The sequence below is a fragment of the Doryrhamphus excisus genome, chromosome 1, assembly GCF_030265055.1.
Source record: "Doryrhamphus excisus isolate RoL2022-K1 chromosome 1, RoL_Dexc_1.0, whole genome shotgun sequence".
In the NCBI taxonomy this organism is placed as follows: domain Eukaryota; kingdom Metazoa; phylum Chordata; class Actinopteri; order Syngnathiformes; family Syngnathidae; genus Doryrhamphus; species Doryrhamphus excisus.
This window is the reverse complement of record NC_080466.1, coordinates 40,701,767-40,724,216: the sequence shown is the minus strand read 5'-3', so window position 1 is coordinate 40,724,216 and position 22,450 is coordinate 40,701,767. Positions and strand designations below refer to the sequence as shown.

The 22,450-nt window shown below is 40.9% G+C and overlaps 1 protein-coding gene across 5 annotated transcripts in view; it reads right to left on the bottom strand.

Moving 5' to 3' along the window:
- The window catches only part of LOC131126041 (sodium- and chloride-dependent GABA transporter 2-like), a 36,993-nt gene that overhangs the window by 13,113 nt on the left and 1,430 nt on the right, over positions 1-22,450 (bottom strand). For 2 of the 5 annotated variants that reach the window (XM_058068184.1, XM_058068191.1), the window contains exons 3-7: positions 15,660-15,750; positions 15,124-15,308; positions 14,784-14,918; positions 7,961-8,101; positions 5,082-5,169 (exon numbers count right to left, since the gene is read on the bottom strand). In XM_058068184.1, the coding sequence (XP_057924167.1) occupies positions 5,082-5,169; positions 7,961-8,101; positions 14,784-14,918; positions 15,124-15,308; positions 15,660-15,750 (640 nt within the window). Of the gene's footprint in view, positions 1-5,081; positions 5,170-7,960; positions 8,102-14,783; positions 14,919-15,123; positions 15,309-15,659; positions 15,751-15,838; positions 15,954-18,774; positions 18,806-20,890; positions 20,939-22,450 lie in introns of those variants that run through there. The other 3 variants (XM_058068204.1, XM_058068197.1, XM_058068212.1) reach the window with 3 other exon arrangements.

Sequence of the window (22,450 nt, the reverse complement as noted above, 5' to 3'; positions counted from 1 at the left end):
CCATAGGTTCCCTACCTCTGATGTAGATGTACCGTGTACGGTATACTGTAGATAACAGTATAAAAGTTGGGAGTGTCAATAACTACGTAGGTTGATCTGACAAATGCTTCAGTAAAGTTGATCAAATGTAAAATGACTACATCTCATTAGGTGGTGCAGATGAATGGAGTGTTGGCGTTGACGCAAATGTTCATTTCATTCATTTTCTACCGCTTTTCCTCACGAGGGTCGCGGGGGGTGCTGGAGCCTATCCCATCTGTCTTCGGGCAAGAGGCGGGGTACACCCTGGACTGGTGGCTAGCCAATCACAGGGCACCACACCACACTTGTTAGCTTATGTATTCAAGATATTTCATGATATTGTTGTAAAAAAAGTTGTAATATTACAAGAACAAATTTGTACATTCACGATAATAAAGTTGTTAATTTACAAAAAAGACAAATTTACAAAAAAAATTACATTTATGAGAAAAGAGTCATAACGCAAACCAATGTTCCACTGTATGTCGCTGTTATGAAGTCATTCATTAGTTTTCTACCGCTTATCCTCATGAGGGTCGCGGGGGGTGCTGGAGCCTATCCCATCTGTCTTCGGGCAAGAGGCACGGTACACCCTGGACTGGTGTACCAGCCAATCACAGGGCACATATAGACAAACAACCATTCACACTCACATTCATACCTATGAACAATTTGGAGTTGTTTCGTTTTTGGAATGTGGGAGGAAACCGGAGTACCCGGAGAAAATCCAGCATGCAAACTCCACACAGAGATAGCCGAAAGTGGAATTGAACTCTGGTCTCTTAGCTGTGAGGTTTTGCGTGCTAACCACTCGACCGCCATGCAGCTCGCCGCAAATGTAAAGAAGGATATTTCTGTCATTTTGTTGTGTCTTTTCGACCTTGTCTCACTTTAAGCTCAGCATGGGAATGTTAGATGGGTGCTGACAGGAAGACAGATGGATGACCCCCCCCACACGGCCTTCCTGTGGCTGGAAGCGTGACACTCCAAGAGTACGCTTTAACTCATGGATTCTGTATACAGGATGTGCATATATACACTTCATCGAATATATCTTTTTATGGCTTAAAACTAAAGAAATGACACTTGGATAAAATGTAAAGTAGTCATTGTAAAACTAACAGTATAATAGTGTACAGGGTTTAGGTCTGGGCATTTGTTTCCGTTTCAGTATGCCAAAATACACGTTGGCGTTCATGGTTCTCAATCAACTGTGGCTCTCCAGTGCCGGCAGCACTCATGCAGCCCTGGATGCTTGATGCTATCTGAACCACTTAAGTTAATCCCGGTCCCATTTGACAATGCGTGTTGAGTCCAATGAAAAGATACAATAAAATGTGGGGACTGTATGCATGGCTGCACGGTGGTCGAGTGGTTAGCGCGCAGGCCTTACAACTAGGAGACCCGAGTTCAATTCCACCCACGGCCATCTCTGTGTGGAGTTTGCATGTTCTCCCCGTGCAAGCATGGGTTTTCTCCGGGTACTCCGGTTTCCTCCCACATTCCAAAAACATGCTAGGTTAATTAGCGACTCCAAATTGTCCATAGGTATGAATGTGAGTGTGAATGGTTGTTTGGTGCTGGGATAGGCTCCAGAACCCCCCGCGACCATCGTGAGGATAAGCGGTACATAACTGGGTACGGTACATAACTTGACATAGATAAGAGTCAAGTGCGTATCGATTGACAAATACCCAAAATGACCCAAAATTAGGGTTGGGTAATATGAACTTTAGCATACAGTATACCACCATTTAAATTCAGCGTACATTTGCATAAAAAGCTACAAACCTTAAGCCATATAAGGTTTGCCATATTGTAAAGCACATTTATTTATTACTAACAAACAAGCTAACTTTTCAAATGGGATCTCAGCCTCAGCAGACATTACTGCTTGTCATTCATTAAAGAAGATGTAGTCACCCATGCAATTCCAACTCCACATGTAGATATTTTTACGAGACTCTTGTTGACATAGTTTGACGATCGAGTGTCCTCTGTGTGGTGAGAATGTCTGTAAGACGAGTTGGGTACAAGAATAAACACGTCATCGCCAAGCTCTTTACATTAAAGCGGTGAAGATATAATATACTCATGTAGCCCGAGTCCGGTAACCACACTAGCATGCTAAATGAAGCTAACCCTGCTGGTGTTTATCACCATTTCTACTTGTCTAGTTGGGGACGAGGCGATTTAGTGTTCATGGTGATGTGATCCACCATCAACTCAGCTTGTTTGCATTTATTATTTATACCGGAATAGGCCATTTTCTTATCTATAGCAGTATACTGGTACATAAATATCACCCAACCTTGGTCAGAAGTCATGGAAACAGTAACACCTTGTCTTAAGGTTTACTACATGTGCATACCGCCGCACAAACATGCTATTTGCATGAGTGGGAGGTGAGGTTACACACTGGGGAGAATTTCTTTGAAATGAAGCAAGATGTCATTATTTTTGCTGCTTCGTGTTCATTACTCCGCATTATGGACACAGATCCCTGAATCCCCGAGCTTAACGTCAGATTGCTTCCCAGACACAAAAAACATTTTCTGTCTCGAGAGTCACGCGAGGATATGGCATTTTTGGTCTGAATGTGTGTATTTTTTCCTGGCGAGAGATGTATTTCATGTAGTCAACAGTTGACACGTTTGTAGACTGTTACCCAAAGCCCACAGAAATCAGTCAACTTCACAAAACTACAAGTATTTGTTAGGAAAGAATCTTAAATTAACTATGTTGTGTTCAAGAGTAGCTAAATCAAGAGAATTTCCGGCATGTGGCGTCCCGCAAGTGTCAGTTCTTAGCCCGTTATCATTGATTGACTTGGAAAGGAATGGGGGTCACCTGTTTAAAAGGTTTGTATACAGCAAGGAAAGAATCTTAAATTAACTATGTTGTATTCAAGGTTAGCTAAATCAAGAGAATTTCCGGCATGTGGCGTCCCGCAAGTGTCAGTTCTTAGCCCGTTATCATTGATTGACTCGGAAAGGAATGGGGTCACCTGTTTGAAAGCTTTGTATACAGCAAGGAAAGAATCTTAAATGAACTATGTTGTGTTCAAGAGTAGCTAAATGAAGAGAATTTCCGGCATGTGGCGTCCCGCAAGTGTCAGTTCTTAGCCCGTTATCATTGATTGACTTGGAAAGGAATGGGGTCACCTGTTTGAAAGGTTTGTATACAGCAAGGAAATAATCTTAAATTAACTATGTTGTGTTCAAGGGTAGCTAAATCAAGATAATTTCCGGCATGTGGCGTCCCGCAAGTGTCAGTTCTTAGCCCGTTATCATTGATTGACTTGGAAAGGAATGGGGTCACCTGTTTGAAAGCTTTGTATACAGCAAGGAAATAATCTTAAATTAACTATGTTGTGTTCAAGTGTAGCTAAATCAAGAGAATTTCCGGCATGTGGCGTCCCGCAAGTGTCAGTTCTTAGCCCGTTATCATTGATTGACTCGGAAAGGAATGGGGTCACCTGTTTGAAAGGTTTGTATACAGCAAGGAAATAATCTTAAATTAACTATGTTGTGTTCAAGGGTAGCTAAATCAAGAGCATTTCCGGCATGTGGCGTCCCGCAAGTGTCAGTTCTTAGCCCGTTATCATTGATTGACTTGGAAAGGAATGGGGTCACCTGTTTGAAAGGTTTTTATACAGCAGTCGCCATAGCAACAATGACCGTAAACTAGTCGAGACTGAATCAACAGTGCCTTTGCGGGTTGCCGCCATGTCGTGCACGCCAGTTTCCCTCAAGTGCGACTGTTTTTGGGAACGCTAGCAGCAGTGGCGGCAGCTCCAATATGTAGCGTTACCTTTCGCTAGTCGCCTGAGGTGAAGCCAGTCGGTAGCTGTTGTGGTGTGGCGAAGCGTCACTATACTAACAATGTAGTTCTTGGGCGTAACAATGTTAATAATGTCTCTGTAGCCCTGCAGGTCATATGACGTAAATGGAGCGTTGGTTGTGGGAAAATAGATGCGCCTCATTACGTGCGTTCTTGCTAACAGTTTCTACAGTAGATCTTTGCAAATGCAGAAAAGCAAAAGACGTGTTCATGTTTTCTACACCACTATATACATCTGTGTAATACTTGCTTTTATAGTCAGTATATTTACTCCAGACCCCATTCACTGTGCAATATCTGATCAACCTCCATGTGCAATATTAAGGGCTTTAAATGCAATATACTAAGTTCTATGTGAAGTATTTCCATAATGCCTCATATTAACTCTGTAATAAGATCTCAGTGTATAGACTGGTCATATATCTCATCTGGTTTCATATTATCTACATACTGTATTGTATATAACTCTGGGTAAAACTGTTGATTCTGTTAATACTTGGGTTGTTTATATTGTTTATTTTTCTATATTGTGTATTTTGTACTGCTTAACTGACTCTGTACTCTTGCTGCTGTGCAATACAAATTTCCCCACTGAGGGACGAATAAAGGCATATCTTAATCTTAATGTTTTACATACGGATTCATTATGGATGGCAAAATTCCCCCCAAAAAAGGCAGTTTTCCTTTAAATCAAAACCAAATTTGCGGATTCAGATACTGCTTCTACTGTATCATTTCAGTTTAGGATTCTTATAAAGTTTACATGATATTTTGTTGACATTTATCAGAATATTACCATAATTATAATTAAAATAATTATTATAATGCAGTCCTGTTGCTGTAGAGGACATTCTAAATCTGAATGAAGCTACATTATGGCCATCCACTTACTGATTTACAGTAGTACAGTTCCTACTTTGCATCCTTTGGAAAATGTGAACACTTTTACTTTGCAGGGATTCCATGAGCTGAAGCATAAGCAGCCATTTTACACGCTGCTAAATCTTAATCTTCTAAAATGAAGAAATAGCAAGCAGGAGCTTTGACTGGTGTATTCATAGCAGGACTTTTGGGCGTTACTTTTCCGGCTTCATTCTCCATTTTTTAAAATGAATGGCAATGCATATTGACCTGTAACCGTGTCATGTTTGCTTTTAAAATATCTATGATAGCTGAGTGTGATGACAAATGAGATTCAAATATCAAGTTAAACATACTCCCAGAACTCCGTTGCAGGAGTGGTCGCGTTTGCAGCTGCTGTCCAATTGGATGACATGTTTTTTTTGTCGAATTCAACGCAGTTCTCTAAAAAGACACACACAAATAAAAAAGTGAAAACTTGAAACAGACAAGTTCAAAAATTCCAAGCATTTACATTTTTCAGCGTTGGATCTTAATGGAGGTTTCAAGTATTCCTGTGTCATGTCAAGTCAAGTCATTCTCTCATTTAAATCCAATGGAGAACATTTGGGTATGGATGGCAAAGGAAGTTTACAAAAATGGACATCAGTTCCAGACAGTGGATGCCCTCCGTGAAGCCATCTTCACCACATGGAGCAACATTCCAACTCGCCTCCTGGAGATACGGGCACCAAGAATGCCCAAACCCATTCTTGGCACAGCTATGAGTGTTTTTTTTTTTTTTTTAATTTAGAGCTTTTTGAGGGCGGCACGGTGGTCTAGGGGTTAGCGCGCAGACCTCACAGCTAGGAGACCAGGGTTCAATCCCACCCTCGGGCATCTCTGTGTGGAGTTTGCATGTTCTCCCCGTGCATGCGTGGGTTTTCTCCGGGTACTCCGGTTTCCTCCCACATTCCAAAAACATGCTAGGTTAATTGGCGACTCCAAATTGTCCATAGGTATGAATGTGAGTGTGAATGGTTGTTTGTCTATATGTGCCCTGTGATTGGCTGGCGACCAATCTAGGGTGTACCCCGCCTTACGCCCGAAGACAGCTGGGATAGGCTCCAGCACCCCCGCGACCCTCGTCAGGATAAGCGGTAGAAAATTAACGAATGAATGAACTTTACAGTGTTAAGTTGATGTGTGATGAGTTTAGCATCCTTTGTAAGGTAACAACATGAGTCAGACTGACCTCTTGCAATTTCCAATGAGTTTTTTTTTCATAGTTCATGATTGGCTCCTGTCGGACTTTATTCACAATTCAACAGACACATTAGATTACCTCAAATGACTGAAGTATCAAAAGTGTTGATAGTATCGATATTTCAGTATTGACCCTCACATTAATACTGCGTACCAGAGTAGTGATGCTACTGACCCCCCCGCGACCCTCGTGAGGATAAGCGGTAGAAAATGAATGAATGAATTAATGTGCAAAGGTGATTATAGGGGTGCTATTTCATGTCTGGAGGGCTCTAATAATGTTTTTAAAACATATTTAGGTTTGCTGGGATAGGCTCCAGCACCCCCTGCCACCCTCGTGAGGAAAAGCGGTAGAAAATGAATGAATGAATGAATGAATGAGAGCTTTTTGAGCTACGGTCTTAAACTTTTAATGAGCTGATGAACAGTCTTTCACTTTAATGCATGTTTGCTTGCTCAAAAAAAGTGTTCTCATTCCCGTTTCTTGAAGCTCTACTAGGAACCTCCTTAAGATCCATCAGTGTAAAATGTATTTTCTTCCATTTTTTCATCTGTTTTTAATACAGTAAACCTCGGATATATCGGATTCAATTGTTCCCACTGGTTTTGTCCGATATAAGCGAAATCCGTTATATGCGTATACCGGAAAATGTCAGTTTTACGCATATATCGGATTTATATCCGGTATATGCGTAAATCGGATTTTATCCGTTATAAAAAGGCACTTCCTTGACTATGTTTCCAATGTACCTGGACGCGCAGGCAACGCTGCAAACGCTGCAAATGACGTCGTATAGCGGCCTGTCACGATTCGGCGAATCGGAGCGCCACGATGCGGCCATCCGATATATGCGAGGGAAATTTAATGGAAATGCATTGGAACGGGACTGGAGATTTTGTCCGAAATAGGCGAAATCTGTTATAAAAATTCTGATATATGCAATGAATTTTTATTGGAAATGCATTACAGAAAAATCGGTTCTTTTTTATCTGTCCGTTGTGAGCGAATTTCCGATATATCCGAGTCCGATATATCCGAGGTTTACTGTATCTTGATCAGGAGTGTGAATATACTCAAAGTTTTCTAATCATGATTCAAATGGTCAATTTGAATTCATAATGAGAACAGAGAACATACTTACTCTGTATTTCTAAAATCACAAATACTTAAACTTGCTGATATAGTTCATCTTCAAACAGCTAAAATAATGCATAAGGCTAAAAATAACCAATTAGCTAAAAATGTCATCCAATACTTCTCTACAAGAGAGGAGAAATATGATCTCAGGGAAGAAGTACATTTGAAACACTTCTATGCTAGGACTGTGTTAAAAAGCCATAGCATTTCAGTATGTGGAATCAAACTATGGAATGGATTGAGTAAGGAAATCAAACAATGCACAACGATGAGCCGATTCAAGAAACAATACAAGCAGTTGATGTTTGCTAAATACAAGGATGAAGAGTCTTGAACCAGTCATGATGTGCTATATATATCACTATATTGATGGTTACTATGGTACCCATTATGTTATTGTATGGTCATATCACCTTGTACTTCGATACATGACAAAAAATTAAAAAAAAAAATCCTTAAACTATATTAGGAAAGCAGGAAGTGAACAAATGTAACAGTTACTGATTGTAAAATTACCAGATGGAGGGGTAGGATTTAATAAGCTTTGCTTCTTCCTACTCCTTTTGGACATGTGGAACTGTGAACTGATTATGGGATGCACTCAATGTTCAAATGAAATTAAACCATTACCATTACCATGTTTTTCAACAAATATTACTAAAATTTGACACACTTGTGCTTGTCAGTCCGCTAAAGGTGTGTACCGAATTTGGTGATTCGGCTAAAAACTTTAAAGTGGCTAGTTTTTTATTTTGAGCTCATTAAGCCATGAGACTTGTGGGTTCAAACGTTGGGGTTTCATAACAAAACAATAAAATGATATATAATAAAAAATAATTCTATATAATTTACCTGTGTTCCAGGGGTTCCTGCAGCTGGCCCACGGAACCTCGGAACTGAATGACGAGAAGAGATAGAAAAAGGCCCAAGCCTGGATGACGATGTATGACACGGCGGCATAGGCGATCACCACCTGGGTCGCGTAGCCAATCCCTGAGGAGAGAAGGCGGGTCAGTGTGACGGTGACGCAAGCTGCGGGGCCAACTGCCTTCTGTGGTTCTGCTTTGTCTCTCGCCATCTGGCACACACCTGCCCACGTTAAGTGATGGTCACAAGGGTGACGTTGAGATCTTGCTGACATACGAGAAGGAAAGACACCACATAAACGCACCTCACAACGCCGTCATTGAGGCGTCGAGTTTCACTCGGCCTTCACTCGCTTGGCTCGACTTGTTTTTGTAGACTTGATGTCCAGTTTGTCAACAATAATAATATTTTTTTTTAATCTGGTATATTCTGTCTGATATCCATCATAGTATATAGCTATGAAAACCTCATGGTTGATATCCAGATGACACGTTTTATGGAACGGACACAGCGCTGCTTTGGACGCCATCCGCCTGCTGTAAATAACCTCCGAGCATCACATGTCACAAGCGCGAACCCGCTTCCAACAAGTGCAGTATTTATGAGCGTTGCCAATTGCTAAAAACAGGCCACAGCCATTTGAGTTATTTCTACAATCTTGTACCATATTAATAGGCCCATTAAAAGCATTTATGTGTTCAGTAGGAAGGAATGGACTTGGGCTGAGAGCCACCCATGGGAAAAGTCAAAAGGAGTGTTGACGGACTCGCACGTTGTCGGCTTGTTAAGAATAGAAAAACATAGTAATGCATCACCGCCGAGACCGACAGGCCAACCTTTTTGCCCGCTATTGTTTGCCATGTCGCGGCCACATAAACGTACAACAATGGAAATGTGCTTGAACGCTTCATAGAAAGCCATGCCGACAATGAAAGGCTTCCTCCACTTTAAACGCCCCCTTGAAACGATACTCTTGGGATCAGTCGGGTTCAATCGTGTATTGCAAACTTAATCGTTAAGACTTCAAAAATTGTTAGATGTCAAATTCGGTGTAATTTTTGGACACATAGGTCAAAAATTACATTAAAATATATACTTTTTTTTAAAGGAATATTAGCGTTATTTTTATCTTTGGCATACAGTATATTACTTCCACAATTACAAGCGGATTTGAAATTGTACTTGGCAGCAATTATACTTGCATGTTCTCCCTGTGCATGCGTGGGTTTTCTCCGGGTACTCAACAGTAAGCATTACATGTACTATTATATACGTTTTAATATGCAGCATGTATATAAAACGTATTAGAGGGCTTTGTAGTCCAAATAGATACATCTCAATGATGTGCATCGTTAGCTAGCTCATATTAACTCATACACCGGTTTCCTCCCACATTCCAAAAACATGCTAGGTTAATCGGCGACTCCAAATTGTCCATAGGTATGAATGTGAGTGTGAATGGTTGTTTGTGTATATGTGCCCTGTGATTGGCTGGCCACCAATCCGGGGTGTACCCCGCATCTTGCATAAAGACAGCTGGGATAGGCTCCAGCACCCCCTGCAACCCTTGTGAGGAAAACGCGGTAGAAAATGAATGAATGAATAAATATATACTTTTTTTTTAAAGGAATATTAGCGTTATTTTTATCTTTAGCATACAGTCTATTACTTTCACAATTACAAGTGAAATATTTAATTTTGTCGTGTTATTTAGCGGATTTGAACTTGGCAGCGACCCCGGTATACAGCGAGCAGGGCGTAAGTCCAGGTAAAATATTTGTTTTTGAATTACAGCTACTGTGCAACAGCAGGAATCCTGGAAGTCCATTCGTAGGGATGAGCCGGATACTCATCATAAACGCGTATCCCTTATGGATAATGCATTTTTGCCTAATTTACTTGGATATATTTTTGTGTTAAATAAACACAAAAATAGAGTTGTTAATGCACAGGCTTCACAGCTAGGAGACACAAGTTCAATTCCACCCTCGGCCATCTCTGTGTGGAGTTTGCATGTTCTCCCCGTGCATGCGTGGGTTTTCTCCGGGTACTCCGGTTTCCTCCCACATTCCAAAAACATGCTAGGTTAATTAGCGACTCCAAACTGTCCATAGGTATGAATGTGAGTGTGAATGGTTGTTTGTCTATATGCATTTTTGCCTAATTTACATGTATATATTTTAGTGTTATATTAACACAAAAATGTGTGTTAGCATTAGCATTAGCTGCATGTACAGTATTATTTTCTTCTCTAGGCCCCAAACGGTCGCTTGTAAAAATGCCGATACAGCCATTATGCGGCAGGATTTTTGTCGTCTATTATGCCACTGTGCTTGGCTTGGCTTGACACGGCTCACCTCGCATTTGGCACGTTTCCATCGGCAAAACCGGTGTCTATGAGGTACTATTTAACGTCTTCCAGAGCTGGAATCGGGACAATCGGGACACACATCACTGTGATATTTTAACTTTAGAATGATAAAACAGCTCATTAAGCCATCACTCGTCTTGTGGAATGAGACAATCTTTGGGGGAGAGGGTTTTGAGGTGGAAGTCGAGAGGTAGATTACGTGTATTTGTACCTTGCATTATTTTAACTTTAGAATGATAAAACAGCTCATTAAGCCATCACTCTTCTTGTGGAATGAGACAATCTTTGGAGGAGAGGGTTTTGAGGTGAAAGTCAAGAGGTAGATTACGTGTATTTGTACCTTGCATGCCGAAAAAGGGTGTGCACCCCTGATATACGTGTACAACATAGTACATCGATACTAACATGTATAAGTATAGTAAATGTGTATATTTTCTGTGTTTATAGTCGGAGGTTGATCTTTGGGACTTACAAGTAGCTCGCTGGCTCTCCTAACGTCACTTCCCTAAAGATTGTCTCATTCCAGGGTAAGAGTTGCCACCAACGAGCCGGTTTTGCCACCAGACATGGACAGTCGTTCACCAGCCGTGCCGTGCAAAACACACCAACAACCCCCAAACCCCCCCACCCCAGGGGCCACACCCATTCCAGTTGCCTCAGTTCAACCTTTTCGGATTAGTATTAGGGCCACACAGGTAAAAAAAAAAAGACCAGAATCAAGTCAATATTGACACAAGCAGTTGCTTTGTGTTAAATTGTGTTTCTGCTACATGTCTGCTTCCTGGGTTTTGTCTTTGCTAAACTTGTGGGTAGCCTGAACTTAACCCACCAGTTCCAAACTGGAAAAACCAAGTGTGAGTATCCTTGAGTTTTGAGTGAGAGGACGTAGCCCTTCAGAGATAACTGCAAGGTTCTTGACAGTGGCGCCAAGGCACGATACGAGATAGTGGATTGTTTAGTAGAAGTATTAAAACTTCATTTTTTTTTGTATTTGTACAAAATTAGGGATGTGGCCAGCTGAGCTTCTCTAGTAAGTATTTTTGTGTCATCATATACTTAGCAAACATGTTGACGGCACTACTTAATGGTCCCATATGAGAGTATTTTTCAACAATTGTACATATCAGAGATCATACAATAGTGTACTGGAAGCCTTCATGCAGGAATTTAAAAGCACAAACAAGCAATGTGGTTAGTTTGGAGCTCGTTTTTGTCCCACGAGGAAGTGAATATCACATTTATGGGGTAATTTTGCTGTATTCTTGTCATTGTACTATTTATGTCTTGTCCTCCATACCCTATTTGTGTGCGAATATAAACAAACCAAAGTGTGAAAGAATATTAGCTTTATCTCTTTGTAGTTTTTCATTTTATCATAACTGTTGAATTCAGACTTTTGTGTCTTTTATGTAACGACAAATGAGCACAAAATAGCATAAATATGACAGCCACACTGTTTTGAGTGGAGATGTGCTCGCTAAATAAAATAGCGTACGATTGAAATAAATGGAATACAAGTAATAATAATAATAATAATAATAATAATACAAATCGCGACAATCCACCCAAATATTTCCCTATTTGCCAGAGGTCGTTGGAATCGTCTAATAGCGTCCCTGACCATCAATAGAAAAATATAGTTGATGGGAACCAGAGCTCATCATCTCCCACCAGAAGAGCTGTTTCAGCGGCAGATTACTATCACTGCCCTGCTCCACTGAAGGACCAAGGAGATCACTCCTGCCCCTAAGTTGTTTCATTTTGTGATTTTTAAGTCCGAGCCGCTGAAAATGTGAATTTGTGTTGGAGATGAAGAAAGTATCTATCTCATTTATCGGTATCGGTAGATGATACATGTAGCATCTGTGGTATCTTAGCCTTGAGGATGGAGGTTTTTCCTTTATGATGTCATGAGACAAGCGTCAAAAGTCAGTATTCGAGCGTCTCTTCCATCAAAAGTGCATCAAATTGAATTTTTGAAAATTAAAAATTCAGTTTTGGCAGACTATATGAACTTTAATGAATTATTGCATGAAGAGAATGGACCCATCCCTGCTATTGTAATACTTGCTGTGATTTCCTGTCTGAACGTCGGCTTTGCATTCTTATTTGCCTTTGCCGTCGTTCATTTGCATACAAAACCCGGCTTGTAAAATGACTTTGGCGTTCTAATGTGATCCCGGTACAAGTGAGGTGATCTTGTTGTTTAAAATAGCATGGTGCTTTGGTGCGACACGCTCGTGACGCGCCAAAGTCTTTTCCAACATGGCCGACATTGTCTGTTCATTCAACGTTCGCAGGCAGTAACAAAGCCCCCGCTGTCTGTGCACATGTTTAGGACCCTGAAACCCAAGAAGCTGCCACGGACCTGCCGTCAACAATTATAGTATTAAAAATGTCCCGTGTGAGCGGCACCTGGTCTTGTCGGGCACCCGAGTCGCTCAGGTTTGAATGTCCTATCTGATACGGCGCACAGGTGCTCACACAATACTGATTTTGGAAGGAATTACAGGCATCTTCTTCTAGGCTGGGGGTTTTGCTTTAGAGCCAGAGGTTGTTTTTGTAAATATCACCTGAGTTGGGCTGCATGTGTATGTTTTGGGGTTTGTTTCCTGTGATTTCCAATTGTACATGAATGCAGCATTGCCACTTGCCAAGATTAAAACTCATATTTCTGGATATGTTGGATAATTTGTCTGGTATTAAGGACTATTTACTTATTAACTTTGCCTTTATTTTAGAATGAGAGATTCTACAACATTAGAAGTGACTTATTCAAGATTTTCTAGAGCTACAGTAAACCTCGGATATATCGGACTCGGATATATCGGAAATTCGCTCACAACGGACAGATAAAAAAGAACCAATTTTTCTGTAATGCATTTCCAATAAAAATTCATTGCATATATCGGATTTTTTATAACGGATTTCGCCTATTTCGGACAAAATCTCCAGTCCCGTTCCAATGCATTTCCATTAAATTTCCCTCGCATATATCGGATGGCCGCATCGTGGCGCTGCGATTCGCCGAATCGTGACAGGCCACTATACGACGTCATTTGCAGCGTTGCCTGCGCGTCCAGGTACATTGGAAACATAGTCAAGGAAGTGCCTTTTTATAACGGATAAAATCCCATTTACGCATATACCGGATATAAATCCGATATATGCGTAAAACGGACATTTTCCGGTATACGCATATAACGGATTTCGCTTATATCGGACAAAACCAGTGGGAACAATTGAATCCGATATATCCGAGGTTTACTGTAGTTCTGCTTCAAGAAAATAAATACTAATGATGAGGCGTCATGCTTCAGGCGGTAGAGTGGTGGCCTCCCAACCTAAAAGTTGCGGGTTTGATTGCGGGTTCTCCTGTGATCATGTGGAAGTATAATATCTTCGGGCAAGATAGTGAGGCCCCAGTTGGTCCTGATGCTGCGTCAGGAGGTGGAGGTGGGGGTGGAAAAGCACTATACAAGTTAAAAACCGTTTACCATCTTATCAAACGAGCATGTCTGCTTGTGATTTTAATTCCTGGAACCATTAGACCTTTTTTTGTAAAGACTTTTTGGCAAGTAAAATGAAGTAGCTGCATCGACAGATCATTTCACTAGTTTTCTATATTTTTCCCCCAATATCTCGTCTTTTTATCTTATATTTGAGGTCCAAATAGTTTTTTTCCCCCCAAATGTAGTCTTTTTTATCTTATCTTTGACCATGTCTCAATATTTTTGTGTCTCTTTGCAACTATTTGTAAGTTTGTATTTATTGGATGAACTGGATTGTTGTAAAACATCACCATTATATCGCTATATGGTTACATTACCTTACACTTCTTTGTGTATTTACAAATAATAATAAAAACAATTATATATATTAATAATATATATATTACTAACATATAATAATAATTATTATATATTTTTTATTAATTAATTATATTTATTAGTTATATTGTATATGATTGTATATATAATAATAATTATTATTATTTATTAATTAATTATATTTATTATTAATTATATTATATATAATAATTATTATTATTTTATATTATATATACACACACATAATAAATGCAAATAATATAATATATATATACACACACACATAATAAATACAAATAATATAATATATATATATACACACACACATAATAAATACAAATAATAATAATAATATCTGGAATACAGGAAGTGAGTAAATGTTGGGGGTTAGGATTGAATAAGTTTTTCTTCTTCCTACTTCCTACTACTACTTTGGAACCGTGTATTCCATTGTAACTTGATGCATGTTTGAATCAAATTAAACCATTACCATAAATAATTATGATGACGATTGTCAGACTGAGGAGGCGACGACGGCGCCGTGTTTCGCACCTGCTAAATTATGTAACTTCCTGTTCAATAATTCAATTCTGGTCACAACACTAACCTTCAAACAAAGGGCAGAAGTGTCTCCAGCATGTAATGCATCCCTGAGATGTGTACTGTCCCATGGCCGTCTCCAGGAGGAACATGGGGATGCCGCAAGCCAGGAGAAACAGAACATACGGAACCAAAAAGGCTCCTGGGAAGACAAAAGAAGAAGAGTGACTGGACACTTCATGGTGGGGGTTCAGTGTGGGAACTTCCCTTGACCCCGTGCACTCCGCTACTCAGGGCACCTTCCTTATCATTTAAATCTGCATGATGACTAACTGCGCTTGGCAGGAAACAGGAAATGAGAAGCACAGGCGGAATGAGTCTGCATCTCATGTGGGAGTCGAGCTCACCTCCCCCGTTTTTGTAGCACAAGTAAGGGAAGCGCCAGAGATTTCCCAAGCCCACCAGGGTCCCCGCCACGGCCAGCAGGAACTCCAACTTGTTGGCCCACTTGCCGCGGTCCAACAGCTGGGTCTTCTTCACCAGGCTGCCGCCTTGAGCCGGCGCGTCGCGGCTGCTTCCTTTCAGGAATTCCCTTGGCATATCGAAAAGGGCATTAATTACAAATAGCGCGCAATCCGATCTCAAACATCCGTCTCTGCGCTTGGCACAAAGACTGACAAAATATTTGTGGCACGGCGTCCGCATTCGAGACACAATCACTCAGCTGACCACTATTTGGCAGGGATCAGGCTCTTTGTTAATTTATTGCTTGAACTTGAGCTGGCCGGATTACCGGCAAATGGAAAGTTTTCACCTGCAACAAGTGTTTTTTCCCGGCAAAGCCACGGCACTTGTTTTATCGAGGTAGAATTCCCCCCAGAATGAAAAGTCATACATGTAGCCGGGCAGCATGGTGGATAATGAAGAAAGACTCAGTACTTACCCCTCCATCACTGAGCGCCCTCCCGCGAGACTTGCTTCCAGCAACAACAAAGTGATCAGTATTCCTCTCGGCTGGATGCACCACAGGATCTCTGGACAAACAAAAAGTCATGAGCAAAGCCAGAGTGTGAATCAAAGAGGCTCTGGTCGCTCTCTCTGAGACGCTGCTGCGCTCCACACCATGCGGCCGCACTTGAAAGAGTGTTTGGCTCTGACAAAGGTTCAAGGTAGACACCACTTCCCTGCTGTATTTTTCCACTGAGACAGGAGTCGCTCCAGTCACTGAGATTAGCACAGTTGCTAACAACTAAACCAAATCAGCTGAGCCGTCCCTTGTTATGTCAGTAGCTGTAAACAGGCTGCCTTTATCTGCCAACCGGGAATTTGCCGTGTTGAGCTGTAAATTGTGCAAAAAAAAAAAAAAAAAAAAACACAAAATGACAATAGCCTTTTCTCTATGCAAACATCATCAGAGCTGAATGGCAGATTTTATCATCGTTTCATGTTTTGCAGCCCTTTTAACTCGGTGAGATTTATTTAGACAACATGTTATCTTGACATAAATATGACTTTATATCACTTTTTTTACATTTCATTTTGATTAATCATAAGCTGTGTTATCTTAAAAGCCCGCGACATTCGCAGTCTTTTTATAGCCTATTGCTTACTTCCTCTTTTCAGCTTTTATGGTCACCAACTTTTTTTTCCCTTGAACTCTTGCACTTTATCATCGGGCTTATCTGGTTATGAAGTGCTGCCAGACGCTTGTATTTAGGTTATTACAGTCTCATATATATATATACACAATACTGTTTATCGGCAGCCTACTTTGGAAATGGGACAGAACAACTCGGAACATTATTAAATCATATTTCATAGATTCATTTTCTATGCCGCTTATCCTCACTCGGGTGAGGGTGGGGTGGGGTATGCTGGAGTCTATGGCGGCTGACTTCGTGGCGAGAGGCGGGGTACACCCTGGACCGGTCGCCCCCTCGCTATGCGTTTTTTGTAAAGATAATAAATAAATAATCATTGTTCTGGCCACTAGGTGTCACTAAGCATCGATGAGACAGGATGTTACATCACATGGACTCAGCCATGGCGGGTCTAACATGGTAGCGAAAAAAGTTTAAAGCCATTTCTTAAAGGGGAACTGCACAATTTTGGGAATGTTGCCTATGTGAAACATGAATGCATATTTGTTCCCTTTTCTATGCAAAAGAAAACGAGTTAAGATGAGCTAGCTAACCATGAACGTCATTGAGACCCTCTAACAACGTCTTATCATTTGATATTCACGTTGTAATCACGTATCTTGCTGTATTTTGATGATTTAAAACGCCTCCCAAACGTCTATTCTCTGCGTATTGATACGTACTTCTGCTAGTTCCGTCAACAACGACAGCACAGATACATCGACAACACTTACAATGGGATGGCTGTGTCTTCCAGCACGTGTGCTTACCAGTACTCACGTAAAAAACGCTGACGGCAAAACCAGCATCTTGTTGAGTCTTTGTAGCGAAATGGAGAGCTAGCTATCTAACGCATCCGTCTGTGAATGACGCTGAGTGAGGCGTCGCGTTAGTCCGCCAGATAAATATTGTTTTTCATGTTAGCTGCTACAATAATATTATCACTGTAGCTTGGTTAATATACAAGTTATAGAAATGGAACATTTTTTAACTTCTTTTTGTGAGGGCTTTAGCATCAAAATAGTTACTTCCTATGATGTCTGCTGTTAGCTAGCTCATATTAATATTCTCACGCTACAATGCACAGAAAAGGGATAGAAATATGTGTTCATGTTTCACATAAGAATTATTATTAAGTTTAGAATAAATAAATTGGAGGCTAACTAGTTAGCTCGGCCGTTTCTTGTGTCCCTGCAGTGATCCTGTAGCCCGCTCATTAGCATTGTGGTGTAAACAAAGAATAATAGCGTGTAAAGGTGACTCTAGGGGTGTTATTTCATCTCTACATTGCTCTAGTAATGGTTTTAAAAAATGTGTGTTGAGGTTTTCTTTGCTTTAACTATGAAAATATTAAATTTATTAATATTAGATCTGACTTTATAGATAGGTAGATAACCTATATTGTCTGTTGCATAACAGAAATTAATCTTTGACAGGCTCTTATGAGCCACAGGACAGAACAGTATGAACTACAGACGTGACACAACAACAAAAACAGTGACAGCAAACATATATTTTTTAAAAAGCTACTTTGTGGAACAAAAACAGCAGGGTCATCCCTTAGCACATTCCAACAGCATTCAGTCAGAAGGATTCCACTTTCCCTGATATCTGTTCTCCATAGCTGCACTGTTTCCTGGTGGAATCCTTCCCTGTGCTAATCACTTACTCCACAGTTCAATGGAAAGAAATCTAAGCCTAATTTGTTTAAATATATAGATTTTGTGGACTAATAATGGGTGGCGGGGCGGCACGGCGGTCTAGTGGTTAGCGCGCAGACCTCACAGCTAGGAGACCAGGGTTCAATTCCACCCTCGGCCATCTCTGTGTGGAGTTTGCATGTTCTCTCCATGCATGCGTGGGTTTTCTCCGGGTACTCCGGTTTCCTCCCACATTCCAAAAACATGCTAGGTTAATTGGCCACTCCAAATTGTCCATAGGTATGAATGTGAGTGTGAATGGTTGTTTGTCTATATGTGCCCTGTGATTGGCTGGCCACCAGTCCAGGGTGTACCCCGCCTCTCGCCCGAAGACAGCTGGGATAGGCTCCAGCATCCCCCATGAGGAAAAGCGGTAGAAAATGAATGAATGAATGAATAATGGGTGGCCAATCACGAAACAGTGATTATGTATTAATTAATTCATATTTGTGAAACCGCGACAGAACAAGGAACCACAAGTTTTATGTGGATGTCGGTTCAGTTGCTAATGTTTACGGCTACGCCGTAAGCTAAAAAGCTGCTCAAAGAGAAAACACAGAGGGAAACACTGCCCCTGGTGTTTGAGTGGAGAACTGCACGGCCTTAGAAGATCAACAAGCCGCTACAAGGGGGCTTGCCATAGCAAAATTCTGCCTTAAAGCCGCAAGTCATAATAAATAACGAATTTAGCTTATTCCGGTGTGTGTTTCATTCCCACCAGCAGATGCAGACATATTCATCGGAATCGCACCCTTCAACTGGTTTCCTTGATGTCCTTCTTGTTGCTAGAAGGGTAGAAACAGCTGAGCTTTGAGCCTGGCTAAATCAAGAGGAGGCGGCTAATTGGCTATTTTGGTCCCAAAGGGGACAGACGCACACTCCGTCAACGGACTCCGCATTCCTGCCACCTTTTATTCCCGATTTTAAGTAAAATATTTGTGTTATTACAAACTCCCTTGTAAAAGTGTGCACTTAACAAGACACTAAATATAGCCAGTGTTTATGAACAGACGCTAATCTGTTTGTAGTGCAAACTCCACTTGGAAACTGGAAATTTCACATTATAATATTTACCGCAAGATGGAATTGGGCTCCATCTGGGTGTGGAGTAGCACTCATGCATGCATGCATGCATGCAGGCAGGTATTGTCTGCCTTCTTGTGGTCTGTTTGGACAACTGTGGAAAGAATTCCGAATGAAGGAAACAGGCCGCATTCAAGGAGGGAGATGCGGCACTGTGACTTCATTTGTTTCACGTTCACATGCGAGTGTCGAATCCATCTCTCTCTCTCTCTCTCACACACACACACACACACACACACACACACACACACACACATGTCTAAAAACTACAAGTTCAAGTTCACAAAGTAGCAAAGACTTCACATTTGGACATGATGACAGCCGCACGTTGCCAAGATGACGCCACATGCTGTCACAGCTGTGACCGCATCATGTGACAAAAGTAAGGTCATTTTGTACAATTGGAGGTGTCGCCCCCTGCTGGCCAATCATGGGAATGAGTAGTTCCTTACATGCTACTTACTAACACCAATAAGTTCGCACTTCTATGAATAAAGAATTGCGATGAGAAATAAGTTGTCATGGTAAACGGATAAAGTTGCAATGTTAGGAGAAAAAAAATAAATAAATAGGAGAAAAAAGTTGTAGCACAAAAAAAGCTGCAAGATTACGAGGATGAAGTTGGAAGCGTTTGAAGAATAAAGTCGTATTATTACAAAAAACAAGTACAAAGGTTACAAGATTTGCAACGTCACAAAAACAACATCATAATCTTACACAAAAACAAAAAGCTGGAACATTATGGGAATGAAGTGTCAGCGTTTCAAGACTTAAAGTGGAAGTCACGGAATAAATAAAGAATAAAGTTGCAATCCTACAAGAAACAGATTAAAAAAGTTACAAGAATAAGGTTGAAACCTTCCAAGAATCGTAGAGTCGTAATGTACTGTCGTGTTATGGGAAATAAAGGGGACCTATTATGCTCTATAGGAGTCCATGACTCCTATAGAGCAGCTACACACAATAACCCGCATAAAGATAATAAAGATAATAAAGATGTAATGTTACAAGAATGCACGGGCAACTGAAATAAGAGAAGAATAACAAATTGTAAACTGTGAGAAAAAGTCATAATGCTACATGATAATTTGCAAAGTTATCAGAATATTGTTGCAATGTCAGAGAAAAACGTTGCAAAAAAAGTCGTCATACTATGAGAAAAAGAGTACAGGAATAAAACTGTAATATTCCAAAATCAAAGATGGCAATGTTAGGATAAAAAAAATGTCTTAATACTGTGTAAAGAACGTTCAAGTTCTCAACTTGAGTTCTATTAAAAAATAGCAAACATATAAATATTATTAATATAAACAATAATATAATATTAATATAAATATTTGTATTATTTTAAATATTTTTATTATATTATTTGTATTATTTAAATGCCTGTTTGAGTCAATGATGTCACTGTTATTGCTGAGGAAAATACAAATGGGTGTCAAAGATCAGGCATAGCTACTAAATATGTACGTATGATTTGTTGGTTTTTTTTTGCTGGGTTTCACTTTCCATTCCGAAGAGCCTCCCTAACGTTTGGGTGACTAATGAAAAGAAAGTTAACAAAAATGATGTCATTCCTCAGTGTAGGGATTCAGGACTACATGTAACTTTTTGTACAAAGTATTACTCATTTATGGGAGTGTGTGTACGTAACCAGGAAACCACGTAGCATGAGGTGAGAAATGATACAAAACGAAACTAAATGTGCTTTCTCTTGAGAATAAAGAAAGTGTAGTCTTTGTCAGACTCACTGTGGTCGTTCTTTCAGCGTCTCCTCTTGGAGTACATCATTCCGAGAACTATAAAACAAGATCGGTGTATATATAAACAACAGACAAAGACAGCTAGTCTGTATAATGTTTACATTTTGCCATAAATCCCCAGAGCTCCCGAGGACTATGCTGTTGTGTACATGACGTCTGTGAAGTAGTTTACACACGGCTGGACTTGGAGTAGATGTTAGAAAATGAAGTGAATTGTTCCGGTTTGCTTGTTTCGGGTGACGACAGGTTTGGGAGCGGTGATCCGCTCAGTCGCCATCATTTGTTTCTTCACACAGAGCGGCTTTTTCTCTGGCAAACACTTTGAGTATTGTATGAGAAACTTTCTGGACCACTTCCTTGTTTCCCGGGAAAAACAACAGGACACCAAACCAAAGCAAGTGATTGTTCAAACATGTTCAACCGCGTTAAGGCTGCCTTTCGCCATACGGTTTTTCGTTTCTGCCGGATGGCACCACCCGCAGGTCTGTCTCAGCCTTATCAACAAAAACAATCTCATCAACATAAAGTTAGCAAATGCTGACTGTGGATAGCCATCAAAACCAGAACTGCCACATTCCGACACCCGGACCCAAATGGTCTCTCTGAGCCAAAACTGTCTACTATTATTCACACCTGAGACCCTGTTCTCCACCATTAGAAAACTCAATCCATCCATTTTCTATACCACTAGGGTCTGCTAGTGCTGGAGCCTATCCTAGCAGACTTCAGGTGAGAGGCGGGGTACACCCTGGACCGGTCGCCAGCCAATCACAGGGCACATATAGACAAACAACCATTCACACTCACATTCATACCTATGGACAATTTGGAGTCGCTAATTAACCTAGCATGTTTTTGGAATGTGGGAGGAAACCGGAGTACCCGGAGTACACAGAGATGGCTGAGGGTGGAATTGAACCCTGGTCTCCTAGCTGTGAGGTCTGCGCGCTAACCACGAGACCACCGTGACAACTCCTCAAACAATATTTCTTCATCATTTAGTGTGTAACCCCAAAATGTATCTACAAAACCTTCACTCACACCATTATGCTCAAATTGAAGATCCGAAGGAGCGTAAACCAGCACAAGGTTGCTGGTTCTATGCCATAAATGTCCAAGAGTCTGCCACTCTCGTATTGGGCGAGTGAGTCAAAAAGAGGGCGATTGAACAACATCTATTTTATACTTCAGAACTTGGATCTGTCACTCACGACTAGCCTAACCAACCGACCCCCCGGCCCCATCCCTTCTCCCAGTTCTCCCCGATCACCCAGTCCATGAAAAACTTGACCTGTGTACTCGACCCCGTCCCATCTGGCTACATCAAAGTCTGTCTCCTCCCATCACATCAGTCATCAACAAATACCTCACCCCCTCCTTCCCCTCCCTCGCTGAAACATGCCGCCATCACCCCCATCTTGAAGAAACCTGATCTCAGCCCCGACATAATGGACAACTTCCAGCCAATCTCCAACCCCCCCCCATTCCTCTTCAAACTCTTCAACATGTCGTCGCTGCCCAGCTCAAAACCCAAGTCAACTCCAATAA